Source organism: Coenobita brevimanus, chromosome 54 (genome assembly GCF_032717465.1).
Source record: "Coenobita brevimanus isolate Jiangsu-jjx chromosome 54, ASM3271746v2, whole genome shotgun sequence".
Classification (NCBI taxonomy): Eukaryota; Metazoa; Arthropoda; class Malacostraca; order Decapoda; family Coenobitidae; genus Coenobita; species Coenobita brevimanus.
This window is the reverse complement of record NC_137007.1, coordinates 39,988,876-40,011,014: the sequence shown is the minus strand read 5'-3', so window position 1 is coordinate 40,011,014 and position 22,139 is coordinate 39,988,876. Positions and strand designations below refer to the sequence as shown.

The window sequence follows — 22,139 nt, the reverse complement described above, 5'->3', positions numbered from 1 at the left end:
TCCTCTCAGAACACCCTGTACATAAAATAAAACCCATTTGGCGGACAGGGAACCTAAGACCAAACTACCATAGCGTAGAGCATTTCAGTTTATAGGAGACGACTCTACAGTACTCCCCTGGGAGTCTTTTATTTGAAAAAGAAATCATACGTCGCTCTTTGTGTGTGTGTGTTTTTTTTAATATAACTGGAAATTCCATTGTTTATATACAATACAGAAATGAAAAACTTACAGCACAAAATCCTCTATATCAGAGTGAAAACATATATAATTCAACTGATAAAGAGTGAACAATGATCCTTCTTTTTATTCAAAGACTACACAGAAGGTTGACAAGACAAAAATATCTCCAGCAAAATTTGTTCTCAAACATAACTCTAATACTTTTTCCCCTCTATGCTACACACACATATCAGTGATACAAATTACACTTACCTACTGTATGTCATAAATTATACTCTGCTCTTTTCACTTTAACCTGGACTAGAATTTCATCCTTCTGTAACTTACTTCATGTATCTTACCTGGTTGTAACTTACTTCATGAATATAAACACATGAGTAAGACAATATTGCAGTTTTACATCCTTTCAACAACAAATCCTCATGACTAGTGTGATGCTTTTGTGTTAATCTCTTGTTACAGCTTAGCACTGATGGACAGATGGTAATTTTAGGCCCAAGTTAAAATGATAAGAGTATATTCTGGATTTCACAAAACAATGAAACTTCAAAATTTGGAGCCAATCAATATTAAAAAAAAAAAGGGGGGGGAGCAGTCATTATAAAAAAGAATAAGAAAAATTAAAACTAACACATGATGCCTTTCAACCCAGAAGAGCACTGACTTATAGGGATGCTGGAGAGGGAATTCTTCACATGGTGACACTGAAATAATCAAGTGGCTTTGCTGCCCAGTTATGCAAATATCCTCCAACTTCCTCCCTGTACTCTGGATGGAAGGATGGTAGACTGCCAGAGAGGAACACAATCAGCACGCAGTTCACATTTCAGATAAGGCTGGGGCTACAACTATTGCTACTGATTTGGGGGGGTAACAAGTGGATTCACAAGTATATCTGAGGTGTTGCCAATATTACGTTCCAAAGCAACAAGGGTTCAGCATCCCTTTTCAGCCATCTACAGTAAATAAAATCATTCAACCATGGATTGATTATATCATACAGTATCTGTGTGGGGGAAATAACACATTTTCCAGCAAAAGAAGCAGTATGTCTACGTAAAGCAGTGCATCATATCTGCACATAAGAAATAAATATATTAGCCACTAAAAGATGCAATCTATCTATGAAAAGTACTGTATACTACTCTCAGTGTGATAAACTATGGATGCTGCCCAAACAGCATAGGTACCACAACTGGATCTGCTTATGGTGTAATGTTGCAAAAGGCTAGCCAAGTGGTACACTGAATATCTATGCTGCCTAAATTTTTTATCTTTGGAATTCAAGTTCACTAAAAAATGGTATGACTGTTACTGAAAAATGGCCACCCATCCATCATGCAATTCAGTACAGCACTGCCTCATCAGCAGCATACAGACCAAGGGCTAAACTGCGCAGTCCAGACATTTAACTTGAAAGTGGTCAGCTGCTTGCTCTTGAGCATCATTACATGAGTTGTAAATCTCAACTGCTCCTCAGAACTGGTCCTTTATTTGCCACATCTGCCTGGGACACCTTAAGCTCGATAAAAACTGTCTATCCTGTTATTCAGAAACATAACACCCTTTAGCCTCTGTTATCTCTGCTCCCATTTGATTGATATCTCCTTTGGAATCCAAGAGCTTCATAATAACTGAGGAGTCGTACAGTTGTGTCCAACAATTATGCACTTAGCTCAAAGTGGTGTGATTAAATTGAAATCATGTGTTGTTCTGTCCCCTTGCTTTTCTGGATATGAACCCAGTGGACTGCAGGCTTCATGAAGCTACCCCTGCAGTCACCATCACTCCTTCTGGGGGACACGGGGGAAGATAAAGTATGTTTGTATAACCAGGAAGCCCAGCCACTCAATGAAATTGGTGTCATTATGTGAACACATTTCTCTCCATAACTGCTTTTGTATGGCTGACACATCTTGCTTATACTGCCACATTTTGATCTGACCTTATCAAGTAGAGTATTTTGAAAGAAAAGGTGAAAATTCAAATGTGTGAGCTCAAAGACATAGGGCATACATATTTGCTTTATGAAATTTCTACTCCAAGAATCTTTCTTTTTTACTTATTACTGCTCCTACCACATGGTTTTGTGCAGTTTAGAAAAAGCCTCTTGAATGAAAAGGGGTTATTAAGACTATCTAACTCCTCCAGTTTGAAAAGTCTTTCCTAAGCTGAACGAAACCATCAAGAGATGGCAAGAATACAATTAAGAAGACATTCCTATATTCACTGGATTAAGTGCTGTGCCAATATATTTGAAATCCCACAAAACAATGTATACTTTAGGCTTAAAGTACAGAACTGCATAAATTTATATAAAAACGTTATATGAAAATAAAAAACTACAACTGTCCCAAAACATCCTCTGAGGCTAGGGTTTGCACTGCTTAAAAAAAAAAAAGGGGGGGGGGCATAAACAAGCCTGATATGTAAGTGACTAGGGTCTACCATTCAGGACAGAGTACTGCAGAATCCTCTCCCTCTAGAAAACCACATTTCAATATATCATTAATTACAATCTTAACCTACTGAACCAGGAATATTGTTTTCATTTTATCCTTGCCATCTCCTGATGCTTTCATTCACCTTACAATAAACCTTCCAAAATGAAGGGGTTATATCCTCAATAAATGCCTCTCATATGATAGGACTTTTCTAAGTTAAACAGAACTGTCTGGTAAAAACTAAACTAAAAATGACATCACCCTGATTCAAAGGGTTAATTACCCGGAAAGTTTATCAATATCATTTACTTTTTGCTCTGATTTTCAATCAGCGCACTTGTTAAAAATTTCCATCAGTCTCCCTTAACTTCCTGGCAATCAGTTTGGAATATCATCTCCATCTGTCTTCCAGTGATGTAGTTATTGCACAGTATTTACTTCATGCTGATGTGTAAACAGATACTGTACTGTGGTATGTCTGCTCCAGCCTGATGGAGATCCATAAAATCCATGAGCTCATTTGATAGTTAAAGTCTGACTGGTAGACTGATTTGACTGTTAACGAAGGAGACTGTTTCCTGCATCATAATTAAAGCTTATCATGATTCATATAATTATGACTCAGCATGCAAGTTGTAGCCCAGTTTTGTCAAGTGAAGCTAACTGACGCTAACATTACCCTATGCTGCTGATTTTGTTTAGTTTGAATATTGAATAATGTTTAAATTCTGACAGCATCCTCTTTAGAACAGCTACAGACAATCAGCAAAATATACCTGATACTAATACTAACTTATATTGCTGATTTTGCTTTAGTTTGAACAGGCAGATAAAGTTTAAATTCTGCTGGCAGTTCCTCTTCAGAGTATAGACGATCTGCAAAGTACACTCGCCTGATGCGGCAGTTGGCATGGATTTGGACGCGAAGGGTTTCTACATAATTTGTACCATAAGCTCTTCTCACAAAGTCAGAAAGGTTGAAGACAATCTGGTTCCAACCCTCGTCTAGGCGCATAGGCATAGTGCAGATGAAAGGTTTGACTCGAGTTGTAGACTGATAATTGCTTGCACGGAATCTTCGCCGTACGTTCTTGTCATCCAGGACCTGAGTAACATGTGGAAAACAGCTGGTATAGAGTAGCTACATACGAAAAGATGATGTCATGCTTCCTCTTAAGAATCCCCACAATGGGCTGGCCACGATATAGCAAATGTTTTCTACGGACTGAAAGCTAAACCACATTACAAAATTTACTAATACTGTAACTATAATGGAAATTAATGGGGGGAGGGGAATATAAAATGTATAATAAGGTTTACAATAACTTTTAAATCTCAGCTTGGGCCTGGACTATACAGCAGAATGTCAATTTAATGCGAATCCATTTTAGATTATCTATACAAAACATCCATCCATCCATCATCCGATCCTACGTTGCCCCATGAGGAGCGTAGGAGCCCGGGGCTAGGCAGTTGGTCCTGACATTTAAGATGAGAGTGACAACACATAATTACATACATATTTTCAATTTAATGCAAATTTTTTCTGATTTTACGTGAGTTAAATTTGGCATGTCACAAAAATCCAATTTATACAAGTTTGACGACTAATGTTTCCCGTCATACGCTTCTCTGGGCATTCCTCCTGCACCCTGGACCATGTCCCCAGCCACCCACCACACAAAACATTCTCAGTTCACTTGTGACGGTTCTGGGTGCAAGAGACTTGAGGCAGCAGGCAGGGTACTCATACAAACCACAAACCAAGCAGTAACGATCCCATTCACCTCTAGACTTCACTGCAGGGAATGGATGGAGCTAATTTATCATTCTGACATATTATTAGTAAATAAAAGTGCAATTTTACTGTTCCATGTTTCTCTCAGGTACCAAACTATTTTATTCCATTAAAACAACACTTCGATTCAGTGCAAAAGTTGATTTAAGATGATGTCTCGTGGAACATATATCATGTTAAATCGACATTCTACTGATTTACTTATGGTTGAAAGATTTCTGTCTAACACCCCACAATCTAAGTAAAATGAAGAAAAAATTGATGTAAGAGTTGTCTCATTTTTGTTTCATTTATAACGGCTCTGACATGCTGGTATGCGTCGGTCTTGGTCACTTATTGGCGGCTCTCAATGCCTGAGGTCACACTCAATGGCCTCATCCTAGGTCTTTTTTTGGTCTGCTTCTTGCAACCCTACCTCCAGCATTAATACTTCTCATTCCCTGTACCCTGTTGTCAGCCCCCATCCTCTCCACATGCCCAAACCATCTCAATCTACCTCTTCTCATCACAACACCAATACATTCCAGTCACATCCTTCCTCTTAACTCTTCCACTGTAAACCAAGCCCTCCTCAGGCCTCAGATTCAAGGATGCATTGCATATAAACCTAATCACTGTCATTTCTGTACATCTGAGCCTGTGAATATCTTCTTCCTTTACTGCCTTGGTCTCACTACCATACAGCATTACACTCCTAACACATGCCGCATACAAAGATCCCTTAGCAGGGAGGAAGAGCCCTCCCACTATCAGGAGAGGCAACAATTCCCTAAACTTCTTCCAACCACTCCTCACTCTAGCCACAGAGCTTGCACCAGCCCCACTTCCGGCACAAAACATGTCTCCCAAGTAACAAAACTCTTCTACACACTCGAGAAGATCAATCCTTTCACGCCTGACAATCTCCACATGCTCTCCTCAACACACCACATACATGAAATCAGCATTATCTCGCAGTCTACTTCTAATACCACTACATCTCTTGAGCATCCACTTATCACAAACACTGCACATGATGGAATTACTTCCCATGCCCTTGTGGCAAACTGCACATGTGCCCCATACCATCTCTCCACTTCCTAAACCTTTCCTCTGCCTCCCTTTCGTTCTCTGCAATCAACGCCAAATCATCAGCATGCAACATTTCCCACTGAAGTCCATTTCTGAAGTCACGAGAGGGCATTAAGCACCATGATAAACAACACAGGGCAATGCCCTGTGCAGGGTATGAGTATTGTCTGTACAATGTCTCAAACCTGCTGGGCTAGAGCAACTGTTGTATGTCCAGTGAACATGTTACAGTATGATGTGGTAACATGTTGGACTTAAACCGTTGGCATATGCATTAAACCCGCGGCACAAGAGAGGTGCCAAAGTTCCCCGTAATGTGCATGTCATTCCCTCCACTTTTTGGTTCCTTCAGGACTTGTCTGATATGAGTGCGGCCCCACCCTTGTGGTGGTAACGTAGACTGGGGCTCGTGGCACTTGGCCGCGAGATCAAACACTCATCCCCTCATCTCCCCAGCGGGTTCCATCCTCCTCGTTTTAGCCTGGGATTGGCTTCGGTCGCCTGGGCGGCCCTATGGGGCCACTATTTCCCAGAGGAGGATGGGGGTGGTTCGGTCAGACCACTCGGGAGAACATCAACAACAACAACAACACGGGGCTCCAGACTCACCCCTGAAGCACACTAACATTCGTGGAAAACTCATCAGCAGACTCTCTATTCGTTCTCACCTGGGTGCAAGCACCCACATACACAGCCATAACCACTCACACCAGCCACTCTTTGACCCTAGACTTTCTCAACATCCACTTCACCACCTCTCTAGGGACTCTGTCAAAGGCCTTCTCCAAATCATTAAAAACAAACTAGAGATCCCATATATTTTTCCCGAAGCTGTCGAACAATGACTATGGCATCAATAGTCCCTTTGCCTGACATAAACCCAAAATGCATCTCACCAATATTCACTCTCTCTCTAATCATAACTTCTAAAACTCTCTCCATTATCTTCATATCTGGTCCAAAAGTTTTCAGTCTATCTGTCCATTCCCAGATGCCTTAATCCCATAAGGGGAGGCCACAAACAAATCACCTCCTTGTCGCCTTGTCCATTGCCATTTCACTGCCCTGCTCCCAGCTCACACACCCCTCTCTGACATATACAGTAGTACCTCTCCTCTCCATTCCTCCATCTCATCCTTGGCCTCCTCCTCCGACCTCTCCTCCCCTCCACCTCACCCACATACAATCTCTGTCAGTCTCTCGCTCTCCATCCTCTCCACTTGGCCAAACCACCTCAACCTATTTTTCCTAACGCTTTCTATCACATCCACATCTACACCACAACGCTCCTTCACTTCCTCATTTGTCAGTCTGTCTCTCCACGTGACTCCACATGCTACTCTCAAATAACTCATTTCCATTGCTCTCACTCTTGACTTGTGTTCCTCCAACAAGGTCCAAGTTTCACTTACATGTGTTAGAGTTGGTATCACAATACTGTTATGCAGTGACTTTTTTACTCAATGCTCACTTCCCTGTTTCTTATCACTGCTTTCAAAAACCAGCAACATTTCTTCCTTGTTGTTCCCTTTCAAGTGCTTCATCCTCTAAACTTCCATCCTTACTCATCATATGTACTCACATTTTCCATTTCCTCCTCATCCAACCCCACTGTACATTCACTGACTTAATTTCTCTCAAAGACCATAACTTTACTCTTCCCTACATTCACCTTTAGATTCCATTTCTTACACACTCTCCCAAAATCATCTACCAAGCCTTGCAGCTCCCCACTGTCTTCACTTAACAACACAGTATCATCTACACACAACAGTACAGGGAGTTTCCAAACACTGCCCTTTCTCATAGGGGCTGCTTCAATATCCACTGCCCTACTTTGTATCTCCTTTATAACCCCATCCATATACAGACTGAACAACCATTGAGACATGACACATTCCTGTTTCAATCCAACCTTCAAAATGAAAAATTCACTCAGTTCACTGTCCAGGTGCACTGCAGCCTTAGCACCCTCATACATATTCTTCACGACATTCAACAACTTCCCATTTACTCATGTATTCCTAATACTTCCCACTTTCCTTGTCTATCCACCCTGTCATATGCTTTCTCCAATTCCATGAAGGCCACATACAACTTCTTTCCCTTCTCTAGGAACTTTTTCATTAAAGACCTAAGGATGAACATCTGATCTACACAACCTCTTCCCTTCCTAAAACCTCCCTGTTCTTTTCCAACTAATTCCTCTGTTATTTCCTGAACTCTGTCAATAAGCATCCTACCATATACTTTTACTATTACACTATGAAGACAAATGCCCCTATGATTACCACACATTTCTTTTTCCTCTTTTCCTTTGTCTATCTATCTATCTATCTACTGCCAGACGCCTTAATCCCGTAAGGGGTGGCCACAAACAAATTGCCTCCATGTAGCCGTCCCAAGCCATTTCACTGTCCTGCTCCCAGCTCACACCCCCCTCTCTCATATACCTCTCCACTCCATCCCTCCATCTCATCCTTGGCCTCCCCCTCCCTCTCCCCCCTTCCACCTCACTCACATACTGTACCTCACTCACATGTAAGGTACCTATGCTTAAACTGGCTGTGTTTTCCGATCATTCTGGCAAATTTAGACATCAAAATACATATGGGAATATCCAAAGTAGTGCTAAACACCAAGAAAACCATGCAGCAAAACCAATGAAAACCAAAAAACACCCAACCTCTACACTACTGTATATACAGTACCTCTCCTTATTTTGGCAGTGTTTTCTGGTCATTCTGCCATACTTTTACATCAAAACATACATAAGATTATCCAAAATAATTTTCAACACCAAGAAAACCATGCAAAAAAATACTGAAAACCAAAAAACACCCTACCTATACACTACTGTAAAGTACGTACATAACCCCTCCTAACTTTGGCCCTGTTTTCAAGTCAATCTGCCATATTTTGACATCAAAACACACATGGAAATATCCTAAATAAATTTTTTCACCAAGGAAACTATGAAAGAAACTTAAAGTTCCCTGTCAAAAACATTCGGTTGGTGTACTTACCACCCTGTGCACCACAGACAGACTTCTTAACCCGCACACCTCCAGCAGGTGTAGAGTTGTCCCATGTCGTCTAGTGGCTAACCTTCGCACTGAGCATACGTCGAAGAACTCCTCTTCCTTCTCCTCCTCTACCTGCTGGTGCTGGGCGATGAGCGGTGATGTGCGGTGCAGTGATGGTGGCCTACCCACCCAAGGAGACACCGAAGACAGCCGCAAGCTTATGTCCAACAGAGACTCAATGGCTGTCGACGTGCTCAATTGTGGGCCTGATGGTGAAGGCAGGAAACGAGGTGGTGGTGGTGGTGGTGGTGGCGAGAATGTACTGGCACTCGTGGGGGTTACAGGCTTGAAGAAAGAGTCGATCCTGGTCTGACGATAGGGCTGACGATTCTGCTGGAGGATGGCAGCGTCCCGGACTCCCCGCAGCTTCTGCCAGAGGATGGCAGCATCCCAGACTCCCCGCAGCTCCATTGTTAGGCTGAGTGGCACCAACTCCCTGAGATGAGAAAGTGAAGGAATTGCAGAGGGCTGAGAGTCAGGGCCCTCATCCTCATCAGTCTTGCTGTCCTCTTTCGTGCCCACTGAGGCAGCAACAGTGATCTCCTCATCAGACATGGTCTCATAACAAGGATCGCCACTGTTGTTGTCCAGCCAATCCTTCACGTTGTCGACATCCATCTGCTCTCCTGCTGTTCGAAGGCAGCAGTGGAAATCATCCCCATCAAACCCTTCAAAGTCGTGCTTGGCTTCAATTCCCTGGAGGAGACAAGACCAACCGTTTTTGAGGGTTTTCAAGGAGACTTCCTTTTGCACGTTCCCCCAGTTGAACATTGCAGAGCCTTCAGGTCGTAACATCGAAGATTCTGCAAGGTCTGCTCCCCATGTGTATCCTAGGCCTCATCCTCGTCCTCCAGCACCACCATCATCTTGTTTAGAAACCTCCAGCAGTACAGTCTCTTGGCAGCTACGATAACATCCTGGTCCATTGGTTGAATCAGAGCAATCGTATTAGGTGGCAGAAACATGCACCTAATCCGCCTGTCATAAGCAACCAAATCCATCTCAAAAGGATGTGGGTGAGCACTGTCCAGGAGCAGGAGTCCCTTCACTTGGTTGCAAGCAATGCCAAGGACCTCCGTTTGATAACAGATAACAAGTTGATGAAGTGTCTGTGGAACCAATTTCTGAAGCTCTTTGTGGTAAAACAGGCCTCCACAGACTGGTACCACACAACAGGCAGGCTATCCATCAACCCATGAAGACAACATGGTTGTTTTGCAAGCCCAACAACAACGGGTTTAAGACGGTGCATCCATTAGCATTGGCAGAGCACAAAACAGAAACACGTTGTTTGAACAACTTCCAACCAGGCACAGTCTTCTTTTCCTCAGCCAGAGTGTTGGTGGGCAAGGAGCGATAGAAGAGACCAGTTTTGTCTGCGTTATAGACTTGACAAATGGCAAGGCCCGTCCTTGATAAGGTGCTGCACTTTCTGGCAAACCGGGTCTACTTCCTCTGCTCCCGAATCCAAGGCCTCGCCATATGCCTTACGGGCAGTAAGTCCATAGCGAAGCTTGAAACGAATGAGTCATCCCTCTGACACCTAGAAGTCATGCACGTTGAGGAGGCATGCAAACTTCTCAGCTGCAGCCTTCACCTTAGTCCCACACACTAGCACACTGGCACCATGTTGCTGGTGAAAGCAGCTGGAGCCAAGGTCTAGCGTCCAAACAATGAACACGTCCGGGTAAATTAGGGACTACTGTACAGTAATCCCTCAATTATCCGATGTAACAGAGCCAAAGGCATGTCTGGATGGAGGCTCCAACCGGATAGCGGACTTCTCCCCTGCATCCCCCCTTTGTACACACCCTGACTTTGAAAGCCATTGTAAATGGCCACTACAGTACATTGTACAACACTTATTCCTGGTGTTTTACACTGCTCTGTCTGGGCAGGCAGACATAACCCACAGCCAAGCAACATACCCTGTATGGTCAACCAGACCCATCAACCACAGGCATGCAATCACCACTGCCCTTAAAAAAAAGGGGGGGGGGAGGGGATGCTGGGCAAAAATGTTCGCACGGCCATAATTTCCACCCAGATTCAAGGATTCTGTCCAGATAAAATGGAAAAATGTAAGAATAATGGTTCTGAACAGCCAGATCACAGCATCCGGATAATGGGTGGTCCAGATAGTGGCCGTCCACAGAAATGAGGGATTACTGTACGCTATATGGAGTAAATGGAAAGCTGTTGAATGCTGTAAACAGTATGTATGAGGGTGCTAAGGCTGCAGTGTGTGTGGATGGTGAACTAAGTGAATTTTTCTACCTGAATGTTGAAATGAAACAAGGTCGTGTCATGTCTTCATGGTTGTTCAACCTGCATATAGATGAAGTTATAAAAGAGATACAGGTATACCTCAATATTCGATACCCCTAGATGCAATACCCCGGCTTAACGATGGGGGTAGAAATACCACCATACCCCGCCTAACAATGGCTAAACCCCAGTTTAACGAAGGGTTTTGATTGTTTTTAACCAATTTTGATGATATTCTAGACTAAAACTGTGTATTTAGGTTGATTTATAAACTGTTTTTAGACTTGGATTAATGTGTTCTGGCCATAGGTGGGGTGAACATTGTCATTTCTGGGTACAGTTTACTAAGCTTGATTTTTTCCAGACTTATATTTGATGATTTTCAGATTTTATTTGTTGGTTTTGGTATGTTATTTATAAGTGTTAGACTTAAGTTAGCTTCTTTTACAGCTGTTAGGCCGTTTAGATTGGCTGTATACTTGTTTTTTGGGCTCATTTGGGTGGGATTTGGAATTGGCTGGGAGGATACCCAAGGCTGAAAAAAGCATCCCATTTCTTTACATGCTAAATCTACCCTGATACACGATACCCTGCCTAACGATGGGTTTTTACCTAACCAGTTACATTGTTAAATTGGAGTATATCTATACAAGGTAGGGCAGTGGATGCTGGAGTGGCCCTAATGACAGAGGGAAGCACTGGGAACTTCTTGTTCTGTTGTTTGTAGATGATACTGTATTGTTAAGTGAAGACAAAGGGGAACTGCAAGGCTTGGTGAATGAGTCTGGGATAGTGTGTAACACATGGAATCTAAAGGTAAATATAGGGAAAAATACAGCTGTGGTCTTTGAGAGAAATGAAATCACTGAATGCACAGTGAGGATGGATGGTGAGGAAATGGAAAATGTAAGTGCATTTAAGTATTGGGTAGTGTGATCAGTATGGATGGAAATTTAGATGGTGAAGTGCTTGAAAGGGTACAACAGGGAAGAAAAGTTGTTTGTTCTTGGAAGTCAGTGATAAGAAATAGGGAAGTGTGCATGGAAGTAAAAAAAAAAAAAGTCATTACATGACAATACAGTCAAACCTTGAGAAATGTGGTTTTGCAGTAACACAGTCAACATTAATGCGACGGGTCATAATTAACGCGGGGAAAATCACGAGCTTATGCGGGACGCATCAGCTGGCTGGGCGACGCAACCTGAAAGTCGCATGAGGTGACGTCACCCATCATACTTGCCATGACTGGCCAGCTTACATATGGGTACATCCACCTCTGACAACAAGGTCAGCTCCACTGTTTCAGCCCTGAACATCGAAGGATTCAACTTAGATGCTGAAGAAGGAAATACAGAAGTAGCAACATCTCAAGAATGACAACAACAACACTGGGGGTGTAGAATGGGAGGAAGACTGCTGGGGGAGCTACACATCAGCAACACATAGGTACCCTCAGCCTAAACTTTGCTATTTATTATGTATGACAGTGATGTGGTATTTCCAATATTTCTATCTGAATGAAGTGTTGACAGGATCTTTTGTTATTTTCTATAGATTACTGTATGTAGTGGGCATTTTTAAAATGTTGGATTTTAAATTTGTTCATAAATAGGAAGTTCAATTACTGTTTTATATACTGTATTTACCTTAGATTTTTCAGAATATGCAATGTTCTGATTTAATCACCAAGTGCTATTTTGCCACTCTGTATCATATTTTAATGGATATTTCCTCTGTGATGTATATAAAGATTTGCTGTTTATGGATGCACCTACAGTACCTTCATCATCACAAGGTTGTGCGACGATTGCCAGACATCATGATTAACACACGCTTTTAACTCACAATACTGTTTTGGTGCAAGCTTTACCAAATGCACATTTTCGTTTGCACGCTGTGAGGTAGGGTATAATCACTGGGGGGTCTGGGAAGCAAAGCCCCCCTGTTACCTTTCAACGACTACAGTCAGGCTTGCAACGCTACTTATGGATTTAAACTGTATACACTTGAGTTTGTTTGGTGTACTGACATCATGTTCAGTCCGTGGGTCGGCAATAAACATGCTATTGGGGGCGCTCAGGCGGTTTTCTGTAATATCGTTATGTAGTAACCATTGAAACCAAATTATGCCACCTAGTGGTTTAATGGGTAATTAAGGCACTCCAATTGGATTGAGCTGGTGCAGGCTTATATCCAATGGGTGGTTGGGGTTTATTGTTCACGTAATGCCACTAAGGGATGACTGAGGCTGGTCACTTATCTTAAATGTCAGGACCAATTTGTCAAGTCCTGGGCTCTTATGCTCCTCGTGGGGGAATACTGGACAGATTGATGGATGCATGGATGGAGGTATGTTTCGTTTGTTTTCCAATATTTTTTTATAAAAAATGTTACTTGCCTCAGATGTATCATCATCATCATCCAATCCTACGTTGCCCCATGAGGAGTGCAGGAACCTGGGGCTAGGCAAGTTGGTCCTGACATTTAAGATGACAGTGACCAGCCTCACTCATCCCTGAGTGGCATTACATGAGCAATAAACACCAACCACCCCTTGGATATAAACCATCACCGGCTCAATCCGATTGGTGAGCTATAATTACCCATTAAACCACCAGGTGCCAAAATCTGGTCATATGATTACCACCCAGCATAATAAATGGTTTCCTGGCATACAGGAAACAATTTAGTTTGTCGCTCAGTGTAGAGTCACCCACAGGCAGAAGGAAGAGGAAAGAATGAAGGAAAGAAAGACAGAAGAGGGAGTGCAAAGTCAACCATAGGCAGAAGGACAAGGAAAGAATGAAGGAAAGAAAGACAGGAGAGGATGGCAGGAAAGAAGGATGGAGGAAAGGAAAGGGCAGACACCCGAGGGCAGCACTACACTGCGTGAGTGGAAGGTGAGCACCCCCACCAATTATTTTCATCGAGAGTGTAGGTCTGTAAGAAAACAGTTCAAACTGCTGAGTCAGTGTCATTTATATTTTCTCTTTTGTTTTTGTTAAGGCTATTTTAAATCCATTCATCTCTCTCAGTGTTCTACCTGATGGTGGGTATATGTAAGGAGTAATTTGCATGGGGTAGGGTGGTAAGAAGGGGTAGAAGTGAATTTTGGAATGTCGTCAGACTACATTGTACCATCATACATGCAAACATGTTGTTTGAGCAACGTGGATTTGAGCGGCACAATCTATGTCCAGTCGATATCATCCGCGTTACTTGAAGACTGACTGTAATGTGGTACCAACTTGAATGTATGGAAGCAAAGACTGGACTTTGTTGGATGGACACAAGCCAAGTGTTAGAGCAGCGGAAATTAGGTATTTGAAAGGTGCATGGGATTGAGTTATCCCCGTACCCTGAAGACTGGGTCTGTGAATGTGTGTGGATGTAGTACGATTGAAGCTAAAAGGGAGGAGATTGGGAGAATGTTTGTGAGAAGAAAGTTGGATGCGTTACCTTTGAGTGAAACGAAGATGAAAGGGAAGGGTGAGTCTATGTTTGGAAGCGTGAATGGAAAATTGCCAGGTGTTGATAGAGGAAGGGCAAGAGAAGGTGTGGCCTTGTTAGTGGGTCCGGAAGTACAGCAGTGTGTGATTGAATGGAAGGAAATGTCATCAAGACTGATGTGGGTGAAAGCGAAATTTGAACGTGAGTTGTTCAATACATGGATGGTGTTGTAAGGGAGGTGAATGCAGGAGTGTTAAGTGGAGGTCTGAGTCTGGTGAATGTTAATGGTGGAGGGTGGAATCTGAAGCTGCTGCTGTTTGCAGAAGATACTGCACTGGTGACTGATTCAGAGGAGAGACTGAGACAGTTGGCAGAGGAGTTTGGAAGGGTGTGTGAAAGGAGGAAATTGAAAGTTGATGAGAATAAGAGCAAAGTGATGAAGTGTACAAGGTTGGCAGATGGTAGGGGGATGAATATACTTTTGAATGGTGAGTTGCTTGAGGAGGTAGAGTGTTTAAAATATTTTGGGTCACATGTTGCTGTGGATGGAAGAATAGATGCAGAAGTGAAGTTTAGAATGAATGAAGTGGGTAAGGTACTGGGAGGAATGAAAAAAGTGTTTAGATGTTGTTTGCTTAAAATGGATGTAAAGAGAAGGCTGTATGAGGGTGTTGTGGTACCGACTGCATTATATGGGGCTGAAACATGGATTATGGGTGTAGTAGAGAGGAAAAGTTTGAATGTAATGGAGATGAGGTGTCTGAGGAGTATTTGTGGAGTGACGCGTATGGATTGAGTGCGAAATGATGAAGTGCGAAGGAGAACTGGAGTTGTTCGGAAGATGGCTGGTAGAGTTGAGCAGAGGGTGTTGCGATGGTTTGGGCATATGGAGAGAATGGAAAATCAGCAATTGGTGAAAAAGTTAACTAGATCTGATGTGAGAGGTGTAAGGCTGAGAGGGAAACCACGAATAAGATTGATGGACAGTGGGAAGAGAGCGCTGGATGCGAGAGGGATGTCTGTTGAGCAAGGAAGAGTGGCTGTGCGTGACAGAAATAAATGGAGAGAAATTGTGAATAAATAAATGATGATGCAGCCCTGAGGGGATATTCTCCCACATTTGGTCTGATCAGCTAGTCAGGTCAGGTGTGGGTAAGGGGATGGGTCTATTACGACATGGCAGGGGTAAACCAGCTCTGCTGTTGGGCCCTGCTGCGGATGTCACTGATTGCACTGCGCAGCTGACCCTTGTGCGGTGTGATGCGGTGAGGATCTGTCCCTTCTCCCCTTTGGGGCTAAGATGTGAATGAATGTGTTTGAATGGATGAGTAAATTGGGAGTGTGTCGTCCTGTTTCGGCTACCTCCCTTTCCTTGGGGGAAGCAGCCTAGTCATATAGATAGATAGATAGCATGTGGAGTTACATGCAGACACAGACTCACAAATGAGAAAGTGAAGGAATGTTGTGGTGTGATGTGGATCTGATAGAAAGCATCAGGAGAAATAAATTGAGGTGATTTGCCAATGTGGAGAGGATGGAGAGTGAAAGACAAATGAGGAGAGTGTATGTGAGTGAGGTGGAAGAGGGGAGAGGGAGGAGGAGATGGAGAGATGGAGTGGAGAGGTATATGAGAGAGGGGGGTGTGAATTGGGCAATGGAGAACATAATCAGTGGGGACAGGGCAACATAGAGGTGGTTTGTTTATGGCCACCCCTTACGGGATTAAGGCGTCTGGATACAGATAGATAGATAGATAGACAGAATATAAGTGGATTTTTTGAAGCTGAGTAATAGTGCTTGGTGGAAGTAAAAATAAAATAAAAATGATGTCACACATATTCAAGGTAAAAGAAAAAAAAAAAATCATCTGTATATTGCCAGATGCCAGTACCTTGATTTCAGAAGCAGTGACCACAAGTAAATTGCCTACCTATCACTCTGCCTCCCACCATCTGGTTGCCCTTCTTCTAACACACACACACACACACACACACACACACACACACACACACACTTTGTACTGAGCATACCTGGACTTCAAAGGTAAAGTACTTGTTGAGGTTTTTGACGATCATGACGAGATATGGAAGCTTGATGCCTAGAGTTTTCTTGGGGTCAGCAGGGCAGGTTATGTAGGTTGTGCTGTGGGAAAAATATGAAAATTAATGATGGTAGCCTTTCAGTATGAAGTCCTCATTATCATTATAATTATCATCCTGGTCTCTTTTTCTCACCCAAGACTGGGTTAAGGTAGGGCCAAGAAAGTAACAACATCATTATTCATCATTATCACTGTGACCTCTTTTTCCCACCTACAGGTGGGGTGAAGTAGGATTCAGATAGCAAGAAAAGTGAATCATCATCATCCTGATCTCTCTTATCCCATCTAAGGATGGGGTGTGGTGGGGTTCAGAAAGCAAGCAAATTGAGAATCATCATATCATCATCACCTCTTTATTCCAGCCTAGGAATAGGATGAGACAGAGTCCAGAAATCATCATCCTAACCACTTTTGTCTACCTAAGAATGGAGTGAAGTAGGATCCTGAAAGCAAGGAAGGCGAAAGCATCATCATCATCATCATCATCATCATCATTATTATTATTATTATTATTATTATTTGTTTGTGGCCACCCCAAACGGGATTGAGGCGTCTGGCAATAGATATATAGATAGATTATTATTATGAAAGCAGTGATAAGAAACAGGGAAGTGAGCATGGAAGTGAAAAAGTTACTAAATGACAGTATTGTGATACCAACTCTAACGTATGGAAGTGAAGCTTGGACGTTGTTGGACGGACACAAGTCAAGAGTGAGAGCAGTGGAAATGAGTTATTTAAGAGGAGCCTGTGGAGTCACATGGAGAGACAGGCTGATGAATGAGGATATAAAGGAGCATTGTGGTGTGGATGTGGATGTGATAGGAAGCGTTATGAGGAACACACTGAGGTGGTTTGGCCATGTGGAGAGAATGGAGGGTGAAAGACTGACGGAGAGAGTGTATGTGAGTGAGGTGGAGGGGGGAAGAGGGAGGGGGAGGCCGAGGATGAGATGGAGGGATGGGGTGGAGAGGTGTCTGAGAGAGGGGGGTGTGAGTTGGGAGCAGGGCAGTGAAATGGCGGGGGACAGGGCGACTTGGAGGCGATTTGTTTGTGGCCACTCCAAACGGGATTGAGGCATCTGGCAATAGATAGATAGATAGATTATTATTATTATTATTATTATTATTATTATTATTATTATTATCATCATCATCCTGACCTCTTTTTCCAACCTAATGAAGGGATGAAGTAGGGTCCTGAAAGCATGGATGGCAAAAACATTATCCAAAACGGAACATCATCATCATAATTATTTTTTTTTTCTCACCTACAGATAGGGTGATGGGATCCAAAATGCAAGGAAAGAGAGTGCATTATCAGCAATGCATCACAATCTCCCATTAGGATTGGCCCACTGAAGGTGCTGAAGAGGGATGCCTTCGTGTGGCAGTACCACTGTAACTGGATAGTTCAACTGCCTGGTTAACAAATGTCCCTCAAGTCATTTCAATCCCACAAAAGAAGGATAGTAGACTGCAAGTGAAGAGCAACTTAACAGAGGACTGTATTTAGCTCTGGACAGATCCTTTGAACTGGATTAATCAAATATAGCCTTTATAAACCTCTTTAATAAGAAAGGCCTTTCCTGAGTTGAAAAAAATCATCCAGTAACAGTAAGCATACCATACACCAAACACAGATTATATAGAACTCAGGACAGATTTTTCAAACAGATGGGGTTAGATATAGCCTAGAGAAATCCATTCAATATGAGACGCTTTTTGTAAACTGAATAAAATAATCTGGCAGCAGCAAACATAAACTTCAAAGGATGCCAACTAAGTGTTACCAGGTAATATGAGGTGCTACCCAAAAGTTCCAGTAATTTGAACAAGGGAGCCAACCATTTGCAGTTTTGCCTTTTGCAGGAGGATGGGTGCAGCAAGGTTGCTAATCCCACAATTATGCAACTGAAGCACTACCTAGCACACTACAATCACAGATCTATTATCTTCTTTGAGCAAGAGTCTTTCTAAAAATGACAGTCAATAATGCCAAGGCAGTGTAAATGACAAAGACAGGGTGAGGTGTCAACCATATACATTTACTACATTGATTCAATGGTTTCTAATACGCAAAATTTCCAATATGCGGTGCATATCATTAACCATATTCTCGCATATTGCAAGACCTCACTGTATACAATAATACACTACTTGATAATTCTGCTCAGGTGACAGTGTCATAGGTGTTATTCATTTTTGCTGTTATATAAACACTACAAAACAGGTACCGGGCATATACAGGGTGGTGCATACAGGTATATTACATGAACCATCTCTCATGTGTTATGGGGATGGATCTGTTAGTGTTACCAGTACAATATCTATATTGCATCATTTTCTACTTTCAATAGTTAACCCTTTTCATGCTTTATAATTTCCGCTTTTTTATGTCTACTGATTGCATGGCTGACCAATAATGCCATGAGGAAGCCAAAGTGCCTTCACTCCTTACAAAAACAGACTGAGCTGTCCCCAGAAAAACGCAAGTTTGGAGAGCACAATATACGAACCACCCTGTACAGCTATGATACTTACCTGACATTTACTCCAACTATTTCCAACACCAGAGACTGAATGTCATTGTCTGTGATCCTCTTGATGTGCCCATTACGAACCTAAAAATTAGAGGTACCATAAATATAACAAGACTTGCAGTGACAAACTGTGTTTATCATATGGCAGAGCTTAAGGTCTAATCATATACATATTGCAAAGCATAATATTGCTGCTTGCCCTCATTTCTCTTTGATTCTATAATACACATCAACATAAGTCCCCAGTTAAGGAGGCTATCGGAGTGAAGAATGTACAAGAAAAGAAGTCTGTATGAAGCTCAATCGTCTTCCAGCAAGCTTCACATGTAAACATTTATGTAATGATGTACTATTCTTTCTGTTCATAATTCTGTCTGATATTTTGCATTTATCAAGTCTCATCTACCTGCACTTTAACCCTTTCACATCGGGTGGGCAAGTCAATGTGCCACCAAAGAAATGTCTGCAGCCATCAAGCGGCACACATACGTGTTCTGGACTTTTTGTTTGTGCGCCGGTACTGGGGGCCCAACAGTGGTTCAGTATCAGGAGGTTCCAAGACTGAGGAGTTGCCATCACGGCAGGACTATTTTCTATCTATCTATCTATTGCCAGACGCCACAATCCCATAAGGCGTGGCCATTCGACTTTGAGTTATTTGTTTTATGGGGAGGGGCACTAACCCTTCACCAACCCACTTGTTGACACATAGGGAGCATGTCTGGTTTGGTTATATGGTTACTAACCAGCATTGTAAATGGTTTCTTGGCTTACAGGAAACCATTTGGCTTGTCACTCAATGTAAAACCCTCTGTAAAGGAAAGAAAAGCAATAAGAAGTGACAGGAAAGATGGAAGAAATAGGAAGGGGGGAGGGCAGACACAGAAAAAGAATGATAAAGGCTTTATCTTAACCACTCTCTAAAATCGACCATCGCCTCTGATCTTCTCCAAGAAAACATCAATATTCTGTCAGACACAGCTGCCTCATGGAGTCTAAACTTTTCACCAAACAAATGCAGTTCTCCAGAGCTTGGCTTAATGTCTTAAATGATGGTGACTATTTCCTATATGATACCCCACTCCAACCCTCCATTTGTCACAAAGACCTCGGCATCAAAGTTGACACACAGCTAGAGTTTCATATGAAGATTAGGGATGGTGTTTCTAAGGCCAGGAGTGTTGCTATCTATCTTCTTAAATCCACAATATGCCGATCTCCTAGGTTAATGACTTCCCTTCTTGCCTCTGACATTTGTCCCATCAGAGACTTTGCCTTTCCAGTGTGGAATCTTGGTCTTGTGGGTAACCTTGTGCTATTGGAATCAGTTCAATGAAGATGGACTATGCAAGTCTCAGGGCTTTCAGAACTCCAAAATTTGACAGAATAAAGAATCTAAATCTGTCTCTCATAAGCAGACCACTGACGTGCAACATGATCCTCTGCTATAAAATATTCAATGGTCTTTCTCCCATACACCCCACTGACATCTTCCACTTGGCCCCTCACCAGGGATTAGAGGCCATAGGTTCAAAATCTGCTCACAACACACCCAGGTTTAGGCCAGTAAAAGATTCTTCAGCTGTCATGTTACATGCTATTGGAACTCCCTATCATCGGATGTAGCTGACACACCAACCCCTCCCCAGTTCAAATCTAAACTTTCAGTTACTCTTGCCAATGAACTCTTCACCTTTTAAGTGCCCATATACTCAGTACGTACATTCATACCGCCCATTTCAAAGCATCTACTGCTAAATTTTGTTAAAATGTATTAATTTTTTCAGTCATTTTGCAATTTTGTACAACCATGGAATTTTAAAATGAAAAGTCGTATTTCTGGTGTTACCGGTATTACAATTCAGTTGATACCGGTACTGAACCTCATTTCTCTTGCACATAAATGTTTCAGAGTCCCTTCCCTCAACAACCATGAGGGACCTGTGGGGAATCAGAGGGTTTTGGGTGGGGAAGTACGACTGAAACGATTTATCTGCGATAAAACTGAAGGCCAAAATTTATTGAATCAACAAGCAACACCTGGAAAACAATCCTACCTGGGGGGTGGCCTCTGGCCCCCTAGACCCCCTCCCCCATTATTAACCAACCAAATAGCATAATCTAACCTAACCTACCCTTGAAGATACATAAATCAGACCCATAAATCATCCTAACTAGAGGGGCTCTGCCCCCATCAGACCTACCCCTCTGATATTAACCAACCTAATTGCAAAACCTATCCTTGAAATTACATAAATCTTACCTTATGGAACTGTTTCGAGGTCAATGGTTGCGGTTCTTGGACATCAGAGTCTTCTCGACTGAATGGTATTGGTAGAACTCCATGTATTTTATAAAAATCGAACGATTTATCATCCTCCTTGTAAAATCGTTTCACGAAATCCCAACATAGTTGCAACCATCACACAGAGCAGCCATTGTTGAACTGAGTAGAGATCCCACTTTCAACAGACACGTGTTGACACAGGTATCACGTGACTCAGATCTTCAAATCGGACTGGTCAACACATCTGCGTAGGTGCCACTGATCCAAGAGGATCAACCCAATTGGTCAGCACTCCTGTCACCTGCTAAAAACCCTGCCCAAAGTCCCCGGCACAGAAACAATAATGTTTTATATACTGGTACGGTAGTGGAAGGCATGATGTGTATACTATCAAAAGGAAATTTCAAGATTCCATGGTTGTAACTGCAAATTGTCCAAATTTTCAGCAAAACTTAATGCAGGATACACCAAACCAGTCAATCAGACAATTATCATTAAAACTTTTGCCTTACACCATTTGATTGGAGTATCCTCACAGTTTCTTGGGCTGTCCGCCTTCCCCCAGCTCTCAGACTGCTGGAGGTCAATGGCCCTACTAGGTGAGTAAACCTTACCTAGCCTAACCTAAAGTGGCAGTGCTGTTTCATCAGTTACTGCTTTTACGATAATTTCGCCTGTCTGGACGGAAGTGGCTTACTGACGAGCTACCACTGGTCTCTAATTTACCTTTTTGTCCCATATCTGAAGTGGCTTACTACCAATGCTGTATAAGATGGAAAGAAATCCACTCTGAAATGTATTCTTGAACATCGCTGTACTTCCCAAACTTCAGGAAATTGGTTCTTGCTTAGGTTATACGGCGAGTCCGACAACACTTCAAAAGAATGTTGTTTATTAGGCAGTCAGGTC

At 42.4% G+C, this 22,139-nt stretch overlaps 1 protein-coding gene across 1 annotated transcript; it reads right to left on the bottom strand.

The window, feature by feature from the left end:
• Positions 1 to 3,347: 3,347 nt before the first annotated feature.
• Positions 3,348 to 22,069, bottom strand: Bug22 (cilia- and flagella-associated protein 20). Its single transcript, XM_080273332.1, has 4 exons — positions 21,957 to 22,069; positions 18,945 to 19,024; positions 16,331 to 16,442; positions 3,348 to 3,732 (listed from the first exon to the last, which is right to left on the bottom strand). Exons 1-4 carry the CDS (start codon positions 22,038 to 22,040, stop codon positions 3,421 to 3,423), a joined length of 588 nt encoding a protein of 195 aa, XP_080129458.1. The 5' UTR covers positions 22,041 to 22,069; the 3' UTR covers positions 3,348 to 3,420.
• Positions 22,070 to 22,139: the final 70 nt, after the last annotated feature.

Coding starts and splice junctions, on each gene's coding strand:
- Bug22 (XM_080273332.1), bottom strand. CDS start 22,040: ATGTTCAAGAATACATTTCAGAGTGGATTTCTTTCCATCTTATACAGC. Junction 19,025..21,956: donor TTCAGATATGGGACAAAAAG/GTAAATTAGAGA, acceptor TCTAATTTTTAG/GTTCGTAATGGGCACATCAA. Junction 3,733..16,330: donor ACTTTACCTTTGAAGTCCAG/GTATGCTCAGTA, acceptor CATGTTACTCAG/GTCCTGGATGACAAGAACGT.